The sequence below is a fragment of the Poecilia reticulata genome, chromosome 22 (assembly GCF_904066995.2).
Source record: "Poecilia reticulata chromosome 22, P_reticulata-male-v2, whole genome shotgun sequence".
Taxonomy (NCBI): domain Eukaryota; kingdom Metazoa; phylum Chordata; class Actinopteri; order Cyprinodontiformes; family Poeciliidae; genus Poecilia; species Poecilia reticulata.
This window is the reverse complement of record NC_088851.1, coordinates 15,703,685-15,729,357: the sequence shown is the minus strand read 5'-3', so window position 1 is coordinate 15,729,357 and position 25,673 is coordinate 15,703,685. Positions and strand designations below refer to the sequence as shown.

The 25,673-nt window shown below is 41.4% G+C and overlaps 2 protein-coding genes across 9 annotated transcripts in view; one reads left to right on the top strand and one right to left on the bottom strand.

Moving 5' to 3' along the window:
- The window catches only part of ralgapa2 (Ral GTPase activating protein catalytic subunit alpha 2), a 108,336-nt gene extending 88,891 nt beyond the window's left edge, over positions 1-19,445 (top strand). For 5 of the 8 annotated variants that reach the window (XM_008399571.3, XM_008399568.3, XM_008399570.3 and 2 more), the window contains 2 exons: positions 8,448-8,569; positions 15,473-19,445. In XM_008399571.3, the coding sequence (XP_008397793.2) occupies positions 8,448-8,569; positions 15,473-15,624 (274 nt within the window). In that variant the 3' untranslated portion in view covers positions 15,625-19,445. The other 3 variants (XM_008399569.3, XM_081603511.1, XM_081603510.1) reach the window with 3 other exon arrangements.
- A 2,645-nt stretch (positions 19,446-22,090) lies between these two features.
- On the bottom strand, positions 22,091-24,965 carry insm1b (insulinoma-associated 1b). The gene has a single exon (XM_008399573.3). The coding sequence runs from the start codon at positions 24,780-24,782 to the stop codon at positions 23,259-23,261; it is 1,524 nt and encodes a 507-aa protein (XP_008397795.2). The 5' UTR covers positions 24,783-24,965; the 3' UTR covers positions 22,091-23,258.
- Positions 24,966-25,673: the final 708 nt, after the last annotated feature.

The following is a 25,673-nucleotide window of genomic DNA, read 5'->3' as shown; positions in this document are numbered from 1 at the left end:
TTTCCTCTTTTTTCCATTTTTTTAAAACTTAAATATTGGTGCATACAGTGCTTTGCATGTAATTGTTACCACTTCAACTCTTTCACATTTTTAATATAAAAGACTTACTGGTATCTTATTAGGATTTTATGAAACAGACCAACACATAGTACATAACTGTGAAGTAGAGAATTTTGTTGACAGTATGAGCGTTTGTGTACTGTACAAGTTTGCCATTTATAGAGAAGTAATGATAAATAAAACCACAAATCCCTTTGTGGTTTGCCACAAACTATGCAGTGGATGCAGCAAACATGTGGAAGAAGTGCTATGTTCCGGTGAGACCAAGATTTTAACTTTTCGCTTACATACAAAATGCTCGGTGTGACAGAAAACTGACACTGACCATTACTCTGAACACAACATGACTGTGGTTAAACATGGTTCTTGAGTTTCCGTTTCACGTAGGGAGGAGAGATGAAACGCCTATTAAGAAAGGGAAACATCTGCTTTTTAGTCAGTTTGTACTCGCACCCCAAAGTAACCAAGCACCCCTCCACCATTACCATCAAATCTCTTCCTCTTAACAGGCCAATTACATGACCACTTGGAGTCGATGGCACTGTGAGCTACTCCTGAGGCCCTCTCCTTACCAAGGTCAAGCTGATTGGCCCAGGTTAATGGGCAGATGTGGGTTATGACAGAGGAGGGGGTCGAGCACACAGAGGAATCCTCCACCTCATCTCTCAACTGTCCCTCTTCACAACAAGAGCCCCTTTCCCTAGAAGCGCTTTGACAAACAGCATTAACCTTGGTTGCTGGTGTGGAGGCCGGAGGGCCATCGGCATGGCTTTGTCCACATGCATGAGTCAGAGTTTTAGGAAGAAATGGACATGCGCCTGTTTGCATGGTTGCTGTGGGATTTTAGTTTTTTTGTTGTTGTTTTTTTGTTTGTTTTTTTACTGTCATTGTTGGAGTAGAGTTCATTCAGGGACAAATTTTCCAAATGTATTTCCTTGAATAGGATCATTTTCAAAAAATGGATCAACCTAGAGTTGGAGTTCTGTTCCCTGAAACGATGTCATAAATCCAGGATTGATCTGGAGCCTTTATTACTTTCAAACCTGATCAGACCTCCATTTCTCCACCGTCTTCTAATATAAAAATGTTCTAATTAAGCTAAATATTCTTAGCTTTGGTGAGTGCTTTACTTAAAATTCAGCATGATTAAGGCATAAAGACAAAAGAAGAGGAAGCAGTCATTCTCCACATACCCATCATCCGACTTCTGTTGGATGAAGTCGGAGCTTACGTAGTTAAATATCAGTCTAGAGGCTCTAAAGACCCCACTACTCCTTAATCTCATCTGGATTTTTACGTCCTACTTCTTTCTATATTTCTCCATGTTTTCATTGGAGGAAATTCAATAAAATCTTTCAGTCCTTGGGCTTCGATTGAGTTATGCAGTGAAATTAGAGAAACCTTTGGAAGGTAGGCCTTTAAAGCTGATTGGTCTAACCAGCAGGTGGTGGATAAAGGTTCAAACCATGCTGTTTCCCCCCCTCATGTATTATCATGTGGAAACAAAAACAAAGATAATTTCACTTTTATTTACAGAGATAAAGAATTGTTCTGCAGCCCTTTAGAATTTTCAGATTAGCTTTGTAGCAGTGATCCGGTGGGTTCCTGGTCATTTTCTTACTGAGACCCTCATCTGTTCAGTGTGTATAAAATGTGGTGTTTAAGCAAACGTGTTTTGGCTTTCAACACACACACATACAGGACTATGTTCAGAGGCCATAATGCATAATCATCCCTGCTGGCTGTGCATGTGTGCATGAAGACTCAATTTGTTTTAGATGTGTTGAGTGTGTGTGTCAGAGGCCAGTGATGGTGTGAGGACTTTTGTCAGCAGGGAAACTGGGGAGCACAAAGAGTCAGGCTGGTCTGATTGTCAGGATGCTTCTCTCCAGAGAGACGCCAGTTCAGAGGTCACTCTGGGCTCATTTTCTTTCAACTGCTCTTATAAATGGAGGGGCTTGATGTTTCTGTATGTCTGCGTTGTGTCTGTCGACACACCCACACTGTGTGTGAGTATCTGTATGTTTCTACCTATGCTCAGTTATTTACAGTACTAGATGAATCTCAGTAGTTGAGTACTTTCATACCGTGTCTTGTTGAGAAAACTGAGCTCGTCCAAGAGGGTAGTGACTGGCTGCTGGGATCCAGCAGGGATAGGGCAGCCTTCTAATGAAGAGCCATCTGAGGCCTCTATTCACCTTGAACATGGGCCACTGCAGCTGCCCTGACCTTGGCTTTGATCCACAAAGACGTTTGACCCCCACCATTCCCCCAGAGCTACCTCCCTGCCATCTGGACAGCACACATGCATATGTAAACAAAATGTGCACACAACCCGAGATGCATATGTATGTGCACATACATTGTCCTGGACACACATGCACATAAGTTTACACAGGTATGAGTAGAGAGAATGACATTTCTGCTAAACTTAAAGAAAAAATAATAATGTCCATAAAGAGATGGTTTAAAAAATAATTTTTTTTTAAGTATGCGCATTATACTAAATGTATAGATGTTAGAGGTGTAACATTATATGCATTTTTAGACATGACAATTTAGCAGTTTTGATTAAACTATGACTTTATGCTGTTTCTATTCAAAAATGCAGAACAGGTTTCTTGTAGAGCTGCATGGTGCATTGATGGCAACATCAGTTTATGCAATATTTCAGTTGCAGAAGATCTTTTGGAAGCAATATTTCATAGCTTTATTTTTCAGAAATCATGTAGTAAAATTTAAGTGATATCAATAAGGCAACCAGTGATGAAAATCTTGGTGTATGATGATATGCATATCATACATATATGTATGCATTTTAAGTGTTTCTGATTAGTGTAGAATACTGATTACAAGATTTTGTCAGAATGTAAGAATTTATTCCAGATTTTATCAGTCTATAGTTTTCAAGAAAAGGTTAGAATATAAGAAAGTTACAGCTCTTTAATAGGGGTGTTATGAGACTGATATTAACCAATGTTAGAACATCAAAGTGAAGTCTGATTGGTGGAAAAAGTTCTCGTTTTACTTTAAGCTAATATTATGAACCCTATATATGAAGGTGAGTCCTATATCCTTAATGCCCTGTATCTGTTTGAGACTCTTGCTGCAACTGGTTAACTGTTAATCGCTGATGAACTGAACTTGCAGCCATTTTCAGTTGACTTCATTAAACTGGTCAACAATTAAATAACTACTTTCTGTCTCTGTTCATAAGAAGAATCTCAGACAGACGCAGAATGTCAAACTTAAACTTATCTGAATCTCGTAGAAGTTTAAAGTAAAAGACACAATTAGAAGATTTCACTCTGACCAGAAAAATTGTGGCATTTCGGTGTGAAGAGCTCTCAACCTAATGTCTCATTAAACTCCTTGTAAAATGTGATAATAACCAAAGATTAATTTGCATGCTGCTCTTTTTATTGCCTTCGCTTTCATCCCAATGCCAGATCCACTTACAGAGCCACCCCATTCCTAGGAAGCGATGTCCTAACCCAACTTTTTTTACAACTCCTCACACCTGGAAGATTTTTTTTTTCTTTTTTTTCCCCGCCCTCTCATTACTGTCCTTGTGCTCGCCACACTCCATAGGCATTACATTGGTTTCCCTCTCCTCCCCCTAATAGAAATGCAGCCACTTGGAACGTAGGGGTTCCTTGGAAATTCCCAAAGTGGCGCAACAGTCTTCCAGCCAGTCCAGCTGTAAATAACAGTTATGTCACGGATGACTTGAGTTGCAGTCCATCTGTGAAAATGTAGACCTGTTTGAATTTTTCCTTTTGGTTTCCCATTTGTCTATTACCCAAATGTGTTTGAGTCTTAGTGGGAGATTTCACTGGCAACATGTATTTTTCCTAAAGGGTGATAAATTTATCCCGAAGGATAATTTCCTGTTTGTTGCTATTTACCTGCCCTGCATGTTTGCTCTCACCACGTATGAATTCATGCTTCTTCAGCAAAAGTAGGTCAGAATCAGCGGGCTTGGTATCCATAGCTCGGACACAGCCTTTGCGTCACTGCTCTGGATGTGTCCCCTGATTCGGTTACTGTGAGGAGATGGCAGCAGCTGTGTATTTGCAGTGGAACAAGCTGTGCCCATGGATTAGCAATTAGGGACAAGCAAATAAAAAAAAAAGAGTGGGAGAGAGAAGACATGGTTACTACTTGATGTACATCAGGTCAAATTTCTTTGCAGGTATTTTTTTTTTGCCAACACATATCATTGAACATTAATGTGAGGGAGCATGACCATGCCCCGTGCTTTTACCCATCCTAAAATTACCTTGAATCATTCCCTGTTTTTCTCACCCACCATTGTGCATTTACTTTCTCCCATCTCTTGATTACTCTATTTTGTTAATTTTTTTGTTATTATTTTAAGTTTTTACTTTCTCTCTCTTACTCACTGTAATCCATTTGTCCAACTTACAAAGAGGGCAGCGGAAGGAAGTAGTGGAGGAGAGGCGTGTGTCAGAGTCAGAGAGCGCCTGCTCCAGCTGGAGTCAATATTTGCTTTAGGAATCTCAATAACAGGCCCACAGTCATCTGCATCTCTGATAATGGACCGCCATATGGCTCTGTTGACCCACGCTGTGCTGAGGCTCTCTCTCTGTCCCCATCCCTTCTTGTTTTTCATTTATCGGCTTCCCTGAAAGTCGTTTCATCAAGACCATTCCTTCCTTCTGTATTTTTTTTCCCCCTCTCCACTTGTCCCCTGTCTAGGTACATTTTGTTTTTTTGTTTTTTTACAAGCTTCTTTTCTTTCTGTCCATCATCCACTAAACCCTGCACATGACCCACCACACAGAGCTGTGACCTGTGTTACCATAGCAGCAGGGCCTGGGATGCCCACTCTTTGTCCAGCACAGTTTCCTGCAAGTGACAGAAAACGGTGACGTTGCATGTCTGGAAGACGGATAAAGAGCACATTAGGAAGTGCTTTTACGTGCTTAAAGTCATGCTGCTCTACTGTGAGGAACAATCAATTAGTCACACCATATTATTTGGCAGCTTTTAGACCTTTTATATAGCCAATACATACTTTTGAGTATTTCTACTGTCTTCTTCTTCCGTTTTAAAGTGTAAAATAGAAGCTTTTATTTATATGGTGTCTTAATGTTTAAATTTTATGTCTTTCTGACACTTTTCTGTGGCCCAAACCGTGTTAAAAAACATGTCTGTATGCAGGCGTTTGAGTTTTGCTTCTTAGATTTGCAAAAGTATTCATACCGCAAACGTCTACTGGAGTGTAATTGAGATTTTAGGTGATAGATCAACACAAACAAGTACATAACTGTAAAGTGGAAAGAAAGAGATGCATAATTTAGCTAAAAATTGAAAAGTGTGGCATGGATTTGTATTTAGTCCTCTTCAGTAAATACTTTGATGAACCACTTTCCACTGCAATTACATCTGCATATCTTTTGGGGCATTTGTCTTTCACGCTTGCACATGTAGACACTCACAAGTCTTTTGCAACTTATTGTTTTCATCCACAAGAATGGATTTTCCCCATCAGCTCCGACCTCCTTCGCTTTATGCCAATGGATATGAAGTCAACTGCAGAACAAATTTCTTTCAGCGTTCTACCGACAGTGGCTTTCTTCTGTTCAATTTTACATGAAAGCCATATTTATAGAGCATATAACGAATAGCTGTCCTGTCATTACATTGAGTCCTGGATCTCTGCAGCTCGTTCAGAGTCATCACAGGTTTTTAGCTGATTCTGAAAAACGGCATCCATTAGGTAGACAGATATGTGTTGGTAAGTTTTCATTTGTGCAATACTCTTTGGGTTTTGGGACAATAGATGGCTTGCCCTTCTTTAAGATGTTCAAATCCTGGAATATTGCTTTGTAATCTAACCTTGCTTTAAACAGTTAAACTTTATTTATTTAGGAATATCAAAGTAAAGAGGTTAACTTTAGTTTTGAAAATTTGTCTTTCCACTATGAAGTGAGAAGATGATTCAAGGTTGGTGTCTGATAATATCCATATAAGTAGATAAGTGTGTTTGCAAGGTACGGTGTACTTTTTGAATGAGATTATTTTTCAGGAACATGCTCTCCTACCTCATCCTTTGTCTTACTCTGCCCTCTGTCCAGTTTTTATCCGTTACCCTGAACAGCTTGGCTGTCATACCGGCTGGTGTGTCTCTGCACAGGTGCCCGTCATCTCTGCTTCGCCATGGTTCCCCTCAAAGCCATTGGTCATGGCTGCCTTGGCCCCTGCTGTGGCGGCATGTGCCCACCACAGGCTTCCTGCCCAGTGACTGTCTTGTCCTATCTATCTAACCCAGACCACAGCCCCTCGGCCCAGTCCAGCCTATCTCAGCTTAGCCTGGTTCATCCTTGGCGTCCACTTCAGCCTAGTTTCACTCTACCCAGGCAGTTATAATGAGATGGGGGAGGAGGGCATCAGTGTTCAATAACCGCAGCTTTGTCTGCTCGGGAGTTCATGCGTTTGTCAAGCAATTTGTCAGGCATTGTTTGAGAAGAAAACATGGTCACAGAGAGTAGTCCGACTCATTCTCGGATATTCGCTCACCCACACATTGTTAAATCTCAGGATACTTACTGTCATCATGGCATCAAATAGCCCTTTTTACCCCAATGGTTCCCTTCCCCATATTTTATCCCACACTTCCTTCCATTCCACAACAGACTTAGCAGGATATATCCATGATAATGATATGATAATAGCTATCAGAATGTTTTTCCACCCTCACCCAGAAGCCATTTTGGAGGCTTATTTATCTATTTATTTATTGGAGTTTCCTCCATTCCAAATCCAGCCATCCATCCTGCATGCTGGCTGCCCAGGCCTCAGTCGCTGCTTGTCACTCTGAATTTCAAATGGCTCCAATTTTCCCCCTGATGGCACGGAGAAGTGGCAGGCAGCACATCGGGGAGGGTGGTCCTAGACATGCTGCCTGCAGCAGGGGTTCTATTAGAGAGAGGAGAGGGACGAGAGTAGGAAGAGGAGAGCTTTTCAGCATCACGCCAGCATTGATGTATTCTTTTTTATGATTATTTTTGGAGACTGCATTCTCATTTGGGGCTATGTGGCATGGCTGATTGTTCCATTTCTGCTTCTGGCTGGAATGATGATGATTTGGCTGCCCGGTCCAGCTAAGCTAAATCACACCATCACGGTGTTTTATGAAGCAACTATCAGTCCGTTTAAATGGTTTAAAGAACAATAATTCAGCCCCTCTCACCGATGATCAAGATTAAATAATTACTTGTCGATAAACTTTGTCTCTGAAGAGGAAACCTTTCCTTTCACACATTAAAGAAAAGGTGAGCAGTTGTCATGGGAACAAATACCGTAATATCTTGTGGTAATTGCCTACCCATTATTTATTGACCAGAAAAAGCAAAGAAACGCAGTTTAACTAATGAGCAAGAGCAAATGTAAAACATAGCACATAATAAATGTTAACTATAAACTATTTTTGACAGAGTTACAATGGATAGAGCGTGTTTTCAGTAAGACGCTGATTAAAGCCATAAAACTTCTGAAGAGTGTTGTAGAACCTCGGATGATCATTTTACAGCATCTAAATTAAAGCTTTAGATACTTTTTATTTTCTCATCTGAGATGAAAGATTCCGATGGAAAAAATGTAGAAGCAAATGAAAATTTTACAGAGTGGATTATTTTTGGCCAACACACGAGGTAACGAGCTGACAGGACTCTCAGATCAGCCATCAGATTTTCTTCCAGATGCCAGAGAATAGCAGAAACGTGACTTTAGGAAAGAGTTTTCCTTTTTACCTAAAACATTGTTACTAAGACGGAGTAACAATGTTTTACGGAGTTGAAGAACTTCTAAATTCTTCAACTTAGAAGTTGAAGAATTTGGGATCGCAGAACCAAATTGGTGTGGTAACCTAAACCCCTGCACCTCCCACACATGCACACCATTCTGTGTCCCGACGTTCCAGTTGATCTCGAGGCTCCGAACATGCGTACACACTTTTGTCACACTTCTTTTCCCTGTGCATCCGACATCATCTGTGACCTTTAATATGGTCGGAGTCTTCTATGTGTGGTGTGAGTCTCCTGCTGTGAGATTTCATTAAAAAAAAGCTATGTAATAATTGCTTGTAAAGAGGGAAGTCTTGACACTAATGCATTGTTGCATTGACATTGTTTTTGTGAGGACAAAATATTTGCAGTATATTGAGCATATCTTTCATTTATCCGTGTCTATTATAGAAATTAATCTTTTTTTTTTCCTCTACACAGGAAATGATGCATTTATTGACTTCGGGAGTTGTTTCACGTAAATTTATGTTGAAAAAAAAACTACGCATATACCAGTTGCTTTTGTTTTTGTTTTTTCTACACATACTGTTTGTTCCTTTAACGAGTCGCCGCCAGCTACGAGGAGCGAGCACTCTACTTGGAGGCCATTGTTCAGAACCACAGAGAGGTCATGACCTTTGAAGACTTTGCTTCGCAGGTCTTCTCTCCCTCCCCTGCCTATTCTGCGAGCGGAACAGGTGAGAAATAAACAAAACTCCCCCTCGGTTCATCTCATTGCTGCATCATTTGTCTCCGTTCTTTTCTCCTCTTTCTTCGTTTGTTTTCTTAGCTCCCTTGCTACATTAGTCTCCCCTCCTTCACAACACACCTGTTTGCCCCCTTCTCCCTCCCCTCCACTCTTCTTCAACGCCTACGCTCACTGATGAATATCAAACGACAAGCCCTGGCTCTTCATGCGCTCCGACTGACTTCAAACACACTGCTTTCTCCACTTCCTCAAGCCCCACTCACACTACTTTGTTCATCCCTTTTTTTTTTTTTTCAAACTGCATCTTTCCATGCAATTACTTCCCCCATGAATATAAGCAGCCTCTTAAATGCCAGTTGGAGAGTGCCTGTTTGTGTTTATGTCTGTGTGTGTGTTTCCTCATGAGCTCAGTCACTAACACTTAAAAGATCTGACCGACAAACAGCAGCTCGCGGATGTCAGCACAGCCCTCTTATCAGTCCATGATGAATAGAATGGAAAACGTGTCTTATCTTGTTCTTCCTCCTTGTAGCAGCTCTGATCGATCTGCAGCAGCCCTGAAATCAATACAAGATTGCACTTTTCTACTCTATTGGATCCCGACACACATTCTGTTTTGACAAGGAAAGCACTTCACAATACCACACCACAGATGCCTTGTCATTTTCAGATATGTCGGGGCTTATACGTATTAATGGTGCTTTAGCGTGCATGCAATGTGTTTACTGTGAGCGTGGACAAGTGAAAATTAACTGCAGTCTATTTTCCAGTGTTTCCGCCTGTGTGTTGGACTTTAGAAAGGAGCAGGTGTGACATTCAGGCAGGCAAGAAGTTGTCAGTCACATTTCCATATTGTCGGCCGCTCCTTCCTGCAGAGGTGTTAAATCTCCTTCAGTAGCAAGAAAAAAAATACCCACACAAAACTCTACAGTGTTAAAATTTGTATATTTGTATATTTTAAAAGGATTGTTTAAAAAAGTCAGTAATTATATCATGTTTTAAATTCCCATACTTTAAAAATCAAGCATAAAATCTTATTTACACACAATCATAACAGAATAATAAAAAGTGAAATCACAAAAAGCAGATGTTAATTTAGTTATTTTTTTCTATTAAAATCACAAACTTTCAAAGTACAAAATATTTAATCAGATTTTTTTTTTCTTTTTTGATAAACTGGTACAAAGTTCTGCATATTTGTGAAATAGAAAAAGACACCTGGTTTTCAAATTGTTTTTACAAACACAATTTGAAAAGTGTGGCATGCCTTTGTTTTTTGCCCACCTAGTAGAGAACACGGTTCTGTCAATTTTGGTGTGTCGCCCACGTCCTGACACAACAAACCAGACCCAGTCTTATCACGCTACCGCCACCATTTTTAACTGTGTAGATTATTCTCTCTTTTTTGAAACGCTGTTAAATATATTCCTAAAAATTCCACTTTTGTCTCGCCATTTTATCAAAGTCTTGCGAATTATCGAGTTGATTTTTGGAAATGATGTAATGGACCTTTTTGTTCTTTTTCAAGAAATGATCTTCAGCACTGCAGATGCACAACATCTGCAGTGCTGAAGATCTTGTTTTGATTCTTCAGTGACCTCCTAGCATTGACACCCTCTTGGGGCATTTTTTATATTCCAGCTTTTCCTGGTTAATTTCACGTCTCTTCCATGTTTTCTCCATTTTTGCTCACTCTTTCTTTCACAGGAGCCCAAACTTTCGGACTGTCGAGGACATTCTCATTTGTTCTTGAATTTCTTTTAATCGGTCCATTATATGTTTATTTTTCAGATCTTTTAGCTGACTCAAGTGATTTGATGATTCTTCAAGTCAGACAGTAATCAGACCAGACAAAGAAATAGATTGATAATTTAATGGGGTCGGGAGGACTAACTCTTTCGTTTCACATATGGACAAGTTGTTTCTGGTAGCTTTTGCCCTTAATAAATGAGCCATCATTTTATATTAATGTTTTGACAAAAAAAAGAATAAGGAGGACTTTTGGAGGAAAATTTTGGAAACATGTAACTATTGCCAGTCAAGTTTGTATAGATTTTACACACCACCCCTACACAAGCATTGTACATGATGTACATGGAGGTAAAAACTTGGCTTAAAATTGCTCATTAATAATCTGCCTAAAATGCTTACTTCTCAGTTCTGAGGACCCTCAACACCATGCAAGGCTTATAACTTTGTATATTATTTCACCTAACCACATTAGCTGGCTGACTGCTCTCCATCTCACTCCCCTGTACAGTGCTCTCCAGTTTCTTTCATTCGCTGTGTTTATATGCAACTTTGTCCTCCCCATCTGCTTGTCTGTCCATCCTGCTACGGCTGCCATTGCTGCCACTAACATGTCATCCATCCTCCATGACAGCGTGCAGGCGTTGGCCGGGGATGGTTTGGGACATGGAGTACCCCTGGGCCAAGCTGGACTGTAAGACTGCCTGTTTCCTTCATATTTGGCATGGCGTTCAGCCCATTGACATCCCCCGTTCAGTCGTTTGATCCTGACATCATCAGATCCCTAGAAGCTGCGTTTCATTTCTGTTGATGCATCCAGGTTTTGATTCCAAGTGCAGGTCCTGCATGCTGATTTGAACATTACAAACATAACATACAGTGCCATGCAAAAGTGTTCATACCATTTGAGCTTTTTTATGTTTTTGCCACATTACAACCAAAAACTTCATTGAATTTTATAGGGGTTTTTTTTGTCATTGACCATCTAAATGTACATGTGAAGTGGAAGATAAAGAATACACAGCATTCTGATTTTTTTTCATGGATGTGTACTCGGCACCCCTGAGTCAATACTTTGTAGAACCAACAATTTGTGCACTTAGGGCCGCAAGCCTTTTGGGATCGGTCTCTACCAGCTTTGCAAAGGTTTTTAATTTTTGATTCCCGGTCAGATTGGATGGAAAGAATCTGCGAATATGAGTTTTTAGGGCCTTGACGAAGGTTCTCAATTAGAATTAAGTTTGAATGTTGACTGGGTCGTCTGAATGTGTGGACGTGGCTCCGTCATTTTATCTCTAGCTGTATGATTAGGATAATTTTCTTGCTTTAAAGTAAACCTCTTAGTTTTTTCGCAGCCTCTAACAGGCTTTATTTGAGGATTGCTCTGTGTTTTGCCCCTTTCATCTTCCCTGACCTGCCATGTTTCACTGTAGGAACGATGTGTTTAAGGTGAAGTGCAGTGATGACTTTTTCAACATGCATTTAATATTGGTTTCACTTGACCACGGCACCTACTTCCACCTCATTGCTGTACGTTTTATGTATACCAAACTTTAAACGTTCTTTTATAAAGTTTTTCTTCTTTCCGGTCCTCTGTAAAGGTCAAACCTAAATATGCGCAATTAATAATTGTCCCAATCGGTTGCACTGGATTTTATTTACAGGTGTCAATGTATATGAATATGATTTTTTTGCATAAAAGTTTTATAAAATTTAGGAGTGGCTGTAATGTGGAAAAATGTCAAAAAAGTTAAAGTAGAATGAATATTTCTGTAGACCTGAGCCCACATTCATCCTTTACTTTATCGCAGCTGCTGTTATCCTCAATGTAACTTCACTCTCACCATGCAGCTTCTCTGCAACATCATGGCGTCCTGCATGAACCGGTCCATTTCTCCCACAAACTCTCCATCAGTGTGTTACACTTTCCACTGCTTTTCTTCACTCTTTAGTGTTTTTTTTCTTTTTCTTTTTTTGTGGTCATTTGCCGTACTTCTTAAAATGATTAACGGCAGAGGAGAAATAAAGGTTCTCTCAGGATGAAACTACATAAAAGCTGCCGTGACCCTTTGAGGTGCCCCAGCATCTTTTGCTCTTTCACCCAGACTGCTTTTCTACTCGTAACATTGGTGGTAAATGTTTCTAAGTCTGTTGTTTCCATGTGAACTGCACACCGTTTGTGCACTGGCTTTCAAAATGCTCTTTTTTTTCTTCTTTTTTTTTTACCCCCCGAAATCTCTGTTATTGGGCACCATCAAACATGACGGTACCTTCTGAGAAATGCCACTTGTTCATTAACTCATTATCCAGAATTGGTTGACCCCCTCTTTCTTTAAAGCTCTGAGTTACAACTAACCACAACACCACACATGCTGCCTGAAGCTCAATCCATCTAACTCACATGAATCATTCAAATATTTGTATTTTCAGCAGCAATGTGTTGCGTTCTGTTTTTCTGGTGTTTCCACTTTTTTTTTTTTTCCTCACAAATGAATATGTACTCTGTTTTTCCTTTTTAGATTAACAAAAATATCTTAAAGGTCCAAATGCTAGATGTGGTGAAGGTAAGCCAAAGTCGGACTGGAAGCTTGTTTCGGTCCGGCTGCTTTACCTACCCTTCACTCACCCTGACTGTTTTTACCCAAGCCGCTCTTCTTTTTAAATTCAGTACTAACCAAGCTTTATTTACTGAATGCGCTTCAGAATGGGAAAAGAAAGAGAAACCGGGCTGTTTATTTGGGGGGTGTCCTACTGTTTAGGCCAGGCTGGTAATTGAGAGCGATGTACGGTGGCGACAATTAGCACCTGACTAAGTAGCAGCATGAACAATAAAGCTACACTTCTGGCCCTTGCTTCTGCATGTGGTGCGCCTTTATCTCTTCCCCCTGCAAACACTTTTCTCTTTTCTTTCTTTCCTTTTTTTTTTTTTTAACCCCCCCTCATTTCCTCCTGTTGGAGTGTGCCTGTTTGCCTGGGGCATACTCTGAGACTAACACCTGCCGCACTGGAAGACGTCTTTGTCATCTAAAGCCTTGTTTGAACTGCTGCACTGGGGACCAATGGGAGTGCAGGGCCATTTAAAGGGTCCCCTTTTTTTTATCTTTTTGCCCTTTTTTTCAATCTTTCTTCTTTCCTTCTAAAACAAACGGGACTGCAAGGATGGGGGGGGCTAAATGGGTGGGTTCAAAACAAAGAAATATATACATTCAGATAAAATTCTTCTTGATTTAGGATATTTTTGCTATAATACTGTTCACTGTAAATATAAATCTGAGACAAATGCAGCTGCAGGCATGGCTGGTATAAGATCCTTACAGTTCAGCCTGGAGTAAAAAATACCATTGCTTCTTGATATTTAACCAAAAATGTATTGCTTGTATGTAGTGAATTGTTTTATTCAAGAGAGAAAAGCATCAGGTATTCCTTCTGCTGCTAATATAATTGAATATTACAGTTACTGGTAGACTGAGGGTTTAAGAATGTGAAGTTTTAAAGATGGTAAAATTTGAAATCAGTTTCACGGGTTAAAGTCAGAGACGCCGCAAAAATCCTGGTGTGATCACAGCTTTCTCCAGAAATATAGAGCCGCAGGGGAGAAAAAAAACAGCACTACTTTTTCCCCTTTTGTTGCTGAGCACTCCCAGTCAGCTGACTGAAAGAATGTTATCTTTCCCTTTTTTTTTTCCAAACTGACAGAAAACAATGTTTGGAAATGTTTTATGTATTTCATTTTTACATTTCACACCTGCAGTTGTGAAAGAGTTAAAAAGAAAATAGTGTAGTCGTTTTCTTTCAGTCAGCTGACTGGCAGTGCACAGCATCAAATGGGGATTTGTTCAGGGCTGCATTACTTTATTCTTCATACAAAAATTGACCAGTCCATGTCCATTTTCTCTTCCATGTAAATAATGAATTTAAAGCCTTTGATGTGTTGGGAAACTTCAGCAGCTTTCAACCATAACTTTTTAAAACGCTGGTTACCAGCAACCGGTACTTGTTGAGCGTGTTCTACCTTTAACGGCTTCCTTTTATTTGGCCAGAAGGTGTCTACGGTAGATGTGTGGGTTTTTTTTTGTGTGTGTTTTTTTTTTTAATTCACTGCTGGAATGAACGCCTTCCAGTGAAGATTAGAGGAATGCAAAACTTCCCGGGCACACAGCTTCAACCAAGCTTGTCCCTCTTTTACATTTAAATGCCGAATTTTCAGAAGGCAGTTTCACCTCCCCTCCTGTAGCCCTGCACAATGCTCACACCCAGCGTTCCATCCTCAGCCCGGCCTCCTCTCCCAGCGACCTGCAGCGCTGGATGCTGCTGGTGTCCACTGTGCTGCCTGTGTCTGTTATTCCTGCCATCTGCCATCCCTTTTAGCCGCTGCAACTTGAGATGCCTCGGAAAAATGGCAGGAAATAAAAGGATAGGAAAGAAAATAGGCAAGCAGATGCCATCTCAACAAAGCAGAAAAGTTGTTTAAACGGGCGGAGGGGGGCGTTCCCCCCCTCCCCACCCCAGTAGTTCGGATTTGGTCGGGGGCGCAGCGAGGAAGTCGATGTTCACAATACTTGATTGTCCTCAAAGGCATTATTACCGTTAGTCGTCCCATAATCACTGATGGGAACTTCTTCTCTGTCGTTTTTTTTGGACAAAAAAACGACAAGGTGCCACAATGGGAAAGCTCCAATATTCACAACAAGAGTGTAATGTGTAATTTTGTTTTCATTCAGAGCATTTTGCCGTCACGCTGTGAACTGGATGCTTTCCTTTAAGCTGGAAAGGTGGCCTTTCTTTTTGCATTATATAAGCAAGCCAAGGCGGTTGAGGAGGGGACATGGGCTTCTCTTTTAGCAAGCTTTGCTTTTCAGCAGCATGTGGGGGGGAAAAAACAAAGCATGTAACTTTTATAATGGGCTGTCTAATTCCAATTAACTTGAGTTGAAATAATTCAGATCCTAACCAGTGTTTATTTTTTTTTCTTTTTGCAGCTTCGGTTGTAGCTTTGTGAATGTTGGTGAAAATCCTATGAACTTGGTTTAATGAAGAGTCAGATGCATGACACGGCATGCTGGGATGAACGTCGCGCAGACAGTTTGTGTGACGCTGCTAAACTTTTCTCTCTCTGCAAACTCTTCCTCCATCTCTGTGCTAGGATCCCTCACTGGCAGCGTGAGCCCCGAAGGTGGGAATCCGACGGCGGACTCGGCCGAGCAGGTGTCTCCCACCCTGCCCCGTTCCACCAAACAGAGAGTTTCGGGAAAACTCCGCAGATCAGCGAGCGCTATAAGCAAATCTTCAAACTAAACTCCTCAGCCTGTCACCCGTCCTCAAGAGTGAAGCCTTGAATCTGCTGTGGAAGAACCTCAAACACCCTGCCGGGACTGCAAGATTGTTTTATTTTTGTCGTTTTGTTTTTTTTTTTTTTTGTCGTATAAACATTAATTTGAGTGTGGTGTCATTGTTAATTTAAGTAGCTATTGATGATTTTTTTTTGTCTCTACATTTCAGTTTGCTTTACTGGCTTAATTGAGACAGGCACGAGACTAAAACCATGTTCATCATAGGAAGACTTAAGAGTCTTAATGCAAATCTGATCCAAGTGTGACTTTTATTCCAAGACTCTAGAGCTCTCTGAAAGCGCTAGAAAAACTGATGTTCTTACTATAGTAAGGAAATGGGAGGCTGCTGCAAGCTGTTTCATTGTCAGATAATTCAACACTTTATGTAAAGCACTGAATGACAGTTTGGGCTAAACTTGCACAGGAGATTGGTGTTAGATATTTGTCTTTTACCTCTTTTTGCACCCGCCACTGCCTTCCTACGCCAGTGACTCCACATTAGGTCAGGTCTCAAGCTCTTGTCCTCCTGTGTAGCACCAGTTCATTCAACGTTTGTGGAAGACTGATTGCATTTTCGGAAACTTTTCCCGGTGGATACGTACACCATGCACTACCACACATGGGCACATAGTCTCTGCACTGTCCGAGTTAGGTTTTTTTTTTTTTCTGTTTGTTTGTGTTTTTTTCTCCACCCCCCATCGTACAATCGATGGCATCCTTCGAACTTGAAATGAAATTTGTTTTTTGTTTTTTTTTACCATTCTCATTTTCCACTTTAAATGGATTCCAATAGATTTTGTCACCGTTTGATTTATGCAACTGCTGGAATGAGAAAAGACCACGTTTATAATCGTTATATGATGTCATTAACCTGGGCTTATGTCCGGTAATTGGATAAGTTTCCTCCTGTCTCTTTCCTCCGCCATCAGTTTGCCCTGTCCTGTGATGACACTGACATTCCAACATTCCCAACCTACCGGTGTGTTTTGCACTCGCTCATCATTAGCATTGAATGTTCCTCTTTTGCCGAGTTTGTTTGGGATTCAAGTTGCTTTCATTTGTTTATTTTTTTCTTCTGCATTTGCTAAATTGAATGAATTGATTAATCATTTTGTTGTTGTAATATGAATCCTGTGCTGTTTAGAGGAAAAAAACGCCAGACCCTCAGGTGAAACTTTACTCCATGCACTGGTGTGTGTGTGTGTGTGTGTGTGTGTGTGTGTGTGTGTGTGTGTGTGTGTGTGTGTGTGTGTGTGTGTGTGTGTGTGTATGCGTGTGTGTGTGTGTGTGCGTGTGTGTATATATATGTGTGATGTATGTGACAATTTAGTGTTTTCATGTACTCGAATCTCTCTTATGAAGCTTCTCACAATATCTGTGTAATAAGAAATGCCGATAGATCTAGAGATGCACCAACATGAGCTTTGTGGCTGATTTTATCACTTCCAGATTTTTCTTCAAGATCTATGATACAATAGCCTTCAAAGTATTTTTTCTATTCTTCCGGCTTTGACTGGTTGCTGTAAAACAGGGTTGAGGTTGAACTTCTTTTTGTTTTTTTAGAGAAAGGCCAAATGATTTATTTGACATTTAAAACTGGCTTTTCAGACTTAAATGAGCAATTAGCACAGTTGGTACGCCTAGCATTACTAAAACAGCGGACTCCGTGTATATTTCAAGAGAATGTAGATCCTTAACCCAAATTTAACAATGCAGCCAGCTTATAAGATATGATGATATACGTCTGGTTCTTGAAAATCGAATTATGTTTTAAAATATTTTTGGAAGGAAAAGCTAAAAATCCAGTTTTTTTCATTTTCATTCATTTCAAACTGTGTTTTAAAGAGTCGTTCTTTGCTATAGAATAATCCGGTTCAGGTTTGAGGAGTTGTTTATTAATAAAGTCTAGACTCCATAAAAACAGTTAAGTTGCCCTTTATTTATCACCAGAGATTATTCAAAGTAGGTTGTAGTTTTAGCTTTGCTAACGGCTAATTATTAGCTAGTCGCAGTGTTCCGTCATTCCTCTTAAATCTGTCCATCTGCCACATATTACTACCTGAGTACCTGGTCTCTTCACAGCTGGTTTAACCAAATGTTATTGGTCAGCCTGACATCTTTATTAGGCAACTCTTTTAACACTGAAGAACTACTTCCTTTTTAGCTTCAAAATTAGAACTGCAAACATATGTACTGGGGGACACTTATAGTCATTGTTATATTCTGATAGCACTTGGATAATGCTACTCGAGACTGGCTTCACTGCAAGGAGAAATAGTGTCAATTTATTGTACACAAAATCTTATTGCCCTGCTGCATATACTTTCCAAGTCACCACATCCATGACAGACAGTGGTTGAAAGCTCAAAGGTATAAAACAAGCAACTTTTCCATTTTCCATTTAGCCTTCCTGTTATTTGCTGAAAGGTTTGCACTCTTGCACGCTCTCTTAGCTTAATATAATGGAAACTACAAATCACTTATGCCTGTGCCTCCTATGACTTCATTACTAAAGAACTGACCAAGACTGAAAATGGCCAATTTTGAGTCGTCTTTGTTCAGTAACAGTATTCACACCAAAGTGTGGCGTTGCTAGATGTGACCCACTAGAAAATAAGGTTAATTTTGATGGGCTGCTTCAGCTGAAAATTTCTGGAAAAGCTCATTTCTTGGTGCTTCTCTAAATTTAAGGCTTCTTTTTCCACCGTGTTGAATATTGTCTGATCATCTCATTGGTATAATTGATCCTTCTCCTCCATCATCTCTAAACATCCATGTCTTGTGCCTCCCACAAAAACAACAGATGGATTTAGGATTTTTTTTTTTTTCCTAAGCATCTTGCTCCATCTTCATCTCAATGTAGTGTAACCAACTCCTGCTCTTTCCCATGATCCTCTCTGTCTCCATGTGTCCTCCTGAGGCCCCCGGCTGCTTAGGAGGGGGTTGAGTTTGGGTTTAGGTGGCGTACCAGAGCTGAACTCTCACCAGACCTCTTAGCAACAGCCAGGCCAGCAGCGCTAACAAACCTGCACGCTCGTGGTTGTTATGGCAGCCAGGTGTCCAACCCCCCCGCCCCCACCCCTCTCTTCCCTCCGCCCTCCAGCACTCACACTGTACACTCACACTTTCTGAGAGCTCCACCCAAGCTGCAACACTATCCCCATCTGTTGCACTACTATGCCTTACCGTCTTTCTCCAAGATCTCACCTCCTTTTGTTTGCTCATTCCTACAGCAGAATATGGGGAATCCAAACAGCTGGGGGTCTCGCAGAAATATTGTCGTGCTTTTTATTTGGTTGTCTTTATGAAGAATGTATGAACATATAGGCCTGGATCGCAACCGTGGTTTTTGTTTTTCCCCCCAAAGTCTCTCGAAGGAAAAACCCGCTGTGTGGATCTAAAGATTGTAGCTTGTAGAATAATGTGTTTTGAAGGGATGTTTTACTCCTCTTTTAGTGGCTTAGTCGCTGGAGGTGTTCGGACCAAGATTGTGTGTCTTATATTTGTGAAGAAAATGAGTTAGTTCTTAGACGTGTTATTTTCCTCTTCTCGTTTTAGAAATCCTTGTACATTGTGTCAATTTCAGGGGCCTCATTGCCCTCTTAATATAAATATATTAATGCCTGTAATATAATCTTTGTATAAGAAAGCAAAAAAAAAAAAACAAAGCTTGAAATTTTCATCATTTGTCAACATATCAAAACTGTTTTTAATGACCGAGGTCCTGCTATCTTCACTGGAAATGTGACAATTGAAACATTTCATTAAATCGTTTTTAAAATTCTACGTTTTTGCTGTGTTTCTGACTGGGAAGTTGCGAGTGTAGGTTTTTAATCTGTGATGCTGCCTGTCTCCGTGGGCTTTCTGACCCCAGCCCGGCTGTGCCATCAGCAGCAGGGGTAACCTGACCCTCCTCCCATCTGTCTCCCCTGCTGCTCAGACCTACTTAGAGGAGGCCTGCGTAATGGAACCTCACCAGGAGGTACAGGTGCAGCGGCTGCAGCACCTACAGGTGCCCCTACCTCTCCTGGGCCGCATAAAGGCACACGAGAAAGCACTTGACCATAATTGGAGCCCCGAATCTGTATGTGTGTGGGGAATAATCCTAATGTTGCCTAATTTTCACCGGGCTCGGCGCTTGTCATTGACTTTTAGATACGTTACAGCAGAACAGGCTGACACTGTGATTGCTGCCTTGTATTATTTCATGTCTTTGTGGTCCATTCTCACGTTTCAAATATCTCTCCATGTTGCCGAGGGAGATGGATGCTTGTTAAAAAAAAAAAAAGAAGTTTGCTTTGAACAGGTGTGGAATATTAATAAAACATGGTTAATTATAGTAGAAATCTGGCCAGAGGAGGTTGAGGCGATGAAAGTCTTTCTCGTATTTATATTATTTAATAATACAAATTAATATGTGTAGGCACACATTTCACTGATTTGCATTATTTATTTACTTTTGTGCATTATATTTTTAACAGTTTGTCACTTGTGCACCTACATGTCTGTAGTCTTGGATTGGGATTTTACGTGACAGACCAACACAAAATAGTTCATGCTTGTGAAGTGAAGAAACTATACGCAGGTACAAACCTTACAAAGTGCTGGTTTGTTTTGTATTTTAATCAAATCCGTTGCAGCCAGATGCTTCACAAGTCGCTTAACTTAACCACACCTAACTCTTCTGCAAAGTCATCAAAGGTTTGTTAGAAAACATTAGCGAACAAATAGCAGATTGAGGCAGGTCACTGTTAAAAATATAATACACAAAAGTTGTTGAAAGGTTTAAACCAGAGTTGGGTTATGAAGGAAGAAAAGTTCAATGTATCATCCAAAAACACAGAAAGCAGCCTGATAACTGGAGCTGCAGAGATTCACATTCACAGCTGTTTTTTTCTTGGAAGAATGACAACCAGGAAGCTGCTGTTGATGGAAAGCCACGCAGTTTGTCGTGACCCATCTAGGGAACACAGCAGACATGGAAGAAGTCGCTCTGGTTAGGTGAGGTCAATGTTGAGCTGTTTGACCTACAAGTAAAGCACATCATCCCTATAGTGAAACAGGGAGTGGCAGGAAAATGGTATTGAGGCACTAGGAAGGTAGATGGAGCTACATCCATGGCAGAAGGGTTTATGTTCATTAACCAGCAGGACTGCAGAGCTATAATAAGGCATAGATCAAAACATTCATGGCTCAGTCAAAGTGCAGACCTAAATCCACTGTAGAATCTGTCAAGACTTTAACAGATTATCTGCATCCAATCTGAAAATGCTTTTTTTTATGAAAAGAGGCAACATTTTAAGTTCAAAGCTGATAACTATATCCAAAAATACTGATCTGACAAAGTCCCGACTTGAGGGGACTGAATTACAAATCCATGCCTCACTTTGTATCCGTGTATATTTTCCTTTCGCATCATGTTCATGCTCTGCTGTGTCCTCTTTGGCTGGAAGGTGACGAAATCTGAAAACCCCTAAGGACGGGAACACATCTGCCAGACGCTCAGGAGCATTTTTAATGTCCTGAAATTTTGTCCGGCGTTTGTTTTCTGGTGCTTCAACACAACTTCAAAAACTTTGGGGGGGTTAAGTTTGAATTGACGCGTCTTACTTCGAGCTGTACGTGTCCTGCTAGTTAGATCTAAAGCCAGTTGTGGACCTGATGAATCATAAATCATCTTGCAACTCGGGGAAAAAAATCAAACCCTGGGAGTTTCTCCCTCTCTCTCTTCTTTTTTTTTCTTCAAGAAACAGACAGATGTTTTACTGCTCCAGAGGTGAGCTCTGATCCACCACCTCCTTTGTCGCGCTGTCATGTCCTGACATGGTATTAAAGGCAGGAGGGGATTTATGATAAGGCTCTAAGTGCTCCTCTCCTCTCTTGAGCCTCTGCAGCGATGATTTACAGAAAATCGCTCTGATGAACTGGGGGGTTGAATGCGGAGGTTCGGTTCCGACGTTAGTTATTCACGGGGAGAGTTTCCCGATGACAGATTAAACGTTCAAGCTTTTAAAGTGTAAAACTTACAAATGGAAATAAAATCGAACTCGTAAATGACTCGGACATAAAGGTCAGACTTGACCCTCTCTTCCTATTCGGTTTTAAGTCATTTTAACAAATAAGCTAAATAAGTTTACGAACTCTTTATTTAATCGTCCTGGTGTGCGCACATGATGGATCTATCCATTTGCTCGATTAGAATTAAAGAAAGATAAGTTAGAAATTAGGTTATGTAATTTCTAAAAGTCGGAATGGGTTTTTTTTTCTTTTCTTTTTTGCGGCATTTTCTGTTTGGATTGTTATGCTTTGAAGTGAGAGGGTACAGACACAATGAAAGCATAAAAAATATAATTTGGATTAAGTGCATTTATTCCTACAATTTCTTTTTTTCTTAAAGGGAGTAATTTGAAAAAGTTCAAGCAGCCCGCGTGTCTTTTTGAAAATATTTTTTTTATTATTTCGATAGACACCAACGATGTACACATACAATCAAAGCGCTATAAAAGCCAACATTTAAGAAAAATAACTTGTCCTTAAAAAAGATTGCATCTAAGGTAAGAGCTTTACGTTTTTCTTTATTGTTATTTTTTTTTAAAACACAAGAGCTGTGAAGATTGATGATTAAAACCCGACCCACCACAATTATCACAACTAATAAATAAAAGACAGCAACCAAAAAAATAAAATAAAAAAATAAAATAAAAAGACATTTGGCTATACGACATGTAAACTGCCAGAACGATTCACAGGGGAGGAAAAGAGAAAATAAATCACAACAATAAGTTACATAAAATAATTAGAATAAATAAATAAATATGATGGAAAAAATATTGCAACAATCTTCAATAATAATAACAACGATGATGATGATAATAATAATAAATCGAATAAAATATGTGCCAGCATTCAAAATTAAAACGATCTATGTTGACTTTTTTTAAGGCAGTTATACAGCAGGATTTGGATGTGTATGCAGGCTATTTAAGACTAGGCTTTTCTGTTTACTAAAGGCATTTGTGGTTCTACTAAACTGGGAAAATTCTTCAGTCACACTTTTTTTTTTTTCCACCAAGACAAAGTTGATAAAGTTCTGTCCTCCACAAACAAGCGTAAAGCTACAGTGATAGAGCAATCACGGTCGGTGAATTCAACAGACTTTGATGGGGAGGAAAAAAAAAGTTTTCTGAGATTCTTTTTTTTTTCTTAAGACATTTCTTAGGTCTAGAAGCTATCATTGAGCATGTGCTGTGCTAGAAAAATACCCTTTAACAGTCAAACTAACGCTTTGTATTCATTTTTCCCCTTTTGATAAACTAATTTGAGAAATAAAATCTCAAAATAGGCCTATAAGTAAATTAAATATCGAGACAAGCATTCAACAATCACTGATTGGCATGAAAAAGACACCACTTAAACATCAAACAGCCCTGCCTTTCATTGGCCTAAAGTTATGGCAGTGGGCAACTTTTTTATTTTTTTTTTATTTTTTTTTAAACCCAAAGCCACTTTTTTGTTTCTATTTTTTATTATTATTTTCTTTCTCCTTTTTTCCCTTTTTTTTGTATTTCCCCCATCAAAGGCACAAGTTCTGTGTTGTCTTCAGCAGGCAGGGCGCACCGGCATTTGCAGCAGGATCACCTGCCTGTTCTCCGAGGGGTGGCACTTGTTTATGTGCCTGGTGAGCCCCGGAGAGCTGGGGAGGGTGGCGGGGCAGTATTTGCACGGGTAGATCTGGGAGGGGTGCATGAGGCGCAGGTGTCTCTCCTGGCCGGCCCTGCTGGTGAAACTCTCCCCGCACATCGTGCACAGCAGGCAGTCCACCGGGCTCAGATTCAGGGGGCTTTGGTTTGAGGCTTCCTCTGATGATGCTGAGGAAGAGGCGGAGGAGGAGGAGGAACAAGGGGCGGACACTGGAGCTTGCTCGGCCGCTGCACGGTCGCTGGTTTGAAACCCGTGCTCTTCCAGTACCTTCTTCTGCAGGGCCTGGTGAGCTATGATGTGTTTTCTTAGGTACGCCTGCCGCTTGAACCTCTTCCCGCAGAACTGGCAGTCGTACGAGCCGTCTTCAGAGCCCGACTCGGACAACCCGGGACTCGGGGTGTCTCTGTCACTCATGTCTTTGGTTTCGTCGGAGACTGACTTGACGCCCAGCGGCTGCATTTTGGCCATGTCGGGTTTGACGCCCTGCGCGGGCGGCGCCGCCCCCGCCGGCGCCCCGGTGCTGGTCCGCGGTTTGTGCCAGCGGCGGTGAGAGGCGAGGTTGGCCGGGCAGCTGAACATCTTGTCACACTCGGGACACCGGTACTCGACCCTGACTATGCGGGAGCATTTGTGCTGAGCCAGGGAGAAGGGATCCGCGTACGCCTCTTTACACAGCTGGCACACAAACTCCCCTAAAGGTTTGGTTCCCCCGGAGGACTGCGCCCTCGGCTTCATCTCCACCGGCCCCTCTTTGATTTTCAGCCCGAGCACCGGAGAAGTGGTCACCTCGTCTTCAAAGTTGAGCTTTCGGATGGCTTTGGGTTTCTTTGAGGCGGCTTTAGGTTTTCGCTCTGCTCCCTCGGCGGCGGGTCTTTTGGTTGCGACCCGGTTGTTTGGTACTGATAGGCTGTTGCTGCTGCTGCTGCTGGTGCTGCTGGTGCTGCTGCTGGTGGTGGTGGTGGTGTTTGTGATGGCTGCGCCGCCCCGGCTGCTGTTGCTGGTGCCGATTTTCAGGTCCACCGGAGCGTACAGGAGGTGGTCCAGGCCGGAGAGCGAGGCGGCTGCGGGGAATGACTCCGCAGAAACGGGCGAGCCCAGATTGAAACTTCGCTCAAAATATCCCCTGTCGTGCTCCTTGCTGATGGGTCGGGTGGGGCTGTAGATGGCTTGGCACACCGCTTCTGGATTGCCGAACTGCTCCGGCTTTTCCAGCCTTGGCACCGGCGCGTCTGCTGCGACGAAATCTGGTGATACCGAGGCGCGGTCGGGGCTTGACGCCACGGACATCGGCGGGGAGGGGTCCGTCTGACTTGGCAAGGCAGCTGGGGTGTGTAGCTCCTGGAGATCATCCTCATCAGGTCGAGTCCTGTAGGAAACATGTGCGGATTTCTTGTTTCTTTTCACCAGGAATCCTTTGGGCATCTTGGCGAGTAACAGCGGGAAGGCACTTCGGAGAGGTGGCTGAAATCTGGAGAATCCAGGTTGGTTTAAAAAATATGGCAACACCAGAATTTGAGGGACTTTTTACTCCCCTCTATATCGATCCTTCTGTTGCTGAAATGTTTTCGTCTCCAAGGCATAGCTCCACTCTTTTTATGCCGGAATGATGCTATTGTTCTCGCCCCCCCCTGTTGCAGCATCCCCGACCAATGGGATGAAACCAAGATCCCAGTGGATTTTATTGTGGGAGGGCTCTGAGCCTGGGGTCGGTGGATTTCGTTGGAGGATGTGCAGATAGCTCAGCAGATGTACTGGCGGTTTATTACATTAATGCTGCACGCACAGCCTCCCTCCCCCGACCGAGGCACACGCCGGGACCCTCCTCTTTTTACGGTCTGATGGGCCCCTACACAAATGCACACGTGCCACTGCTTTGTGGCTCTCCTCTGGGGGGCCTCTGAGTCGCTAAAAGGGAAATGTCCATCAGTGCTAAAATCATCACGATTTAACTTTTGTTTGTTATTATTATTTAAAATCAGAAGGTTGTAAAAATGCTCGTTTCTTCAAAAAATTTCCCTGATGTGTTGGTAAAAATGTGCAGCACAAAAACAGGTTTAAAATACACGGTCTCTATACCTTTGCGCCATCTTTACGCACGACCTTTACGCACTCTTATTTGTTCACAACCGAATATAGCAACTTTCATCTTTGTCCGATTTTATTTTATAACATAAGCCCTATAGAGGAGGAGTATTTCTTTATTTTGAGGGCACGCGTCTGTCTCGGTAGTTTAACCCGACATATAAATCAGACATCTCGCTGCATACATAAGTAATAAGAAAGCCCTCTGGTCTTTGTGCACAATGGCCACGT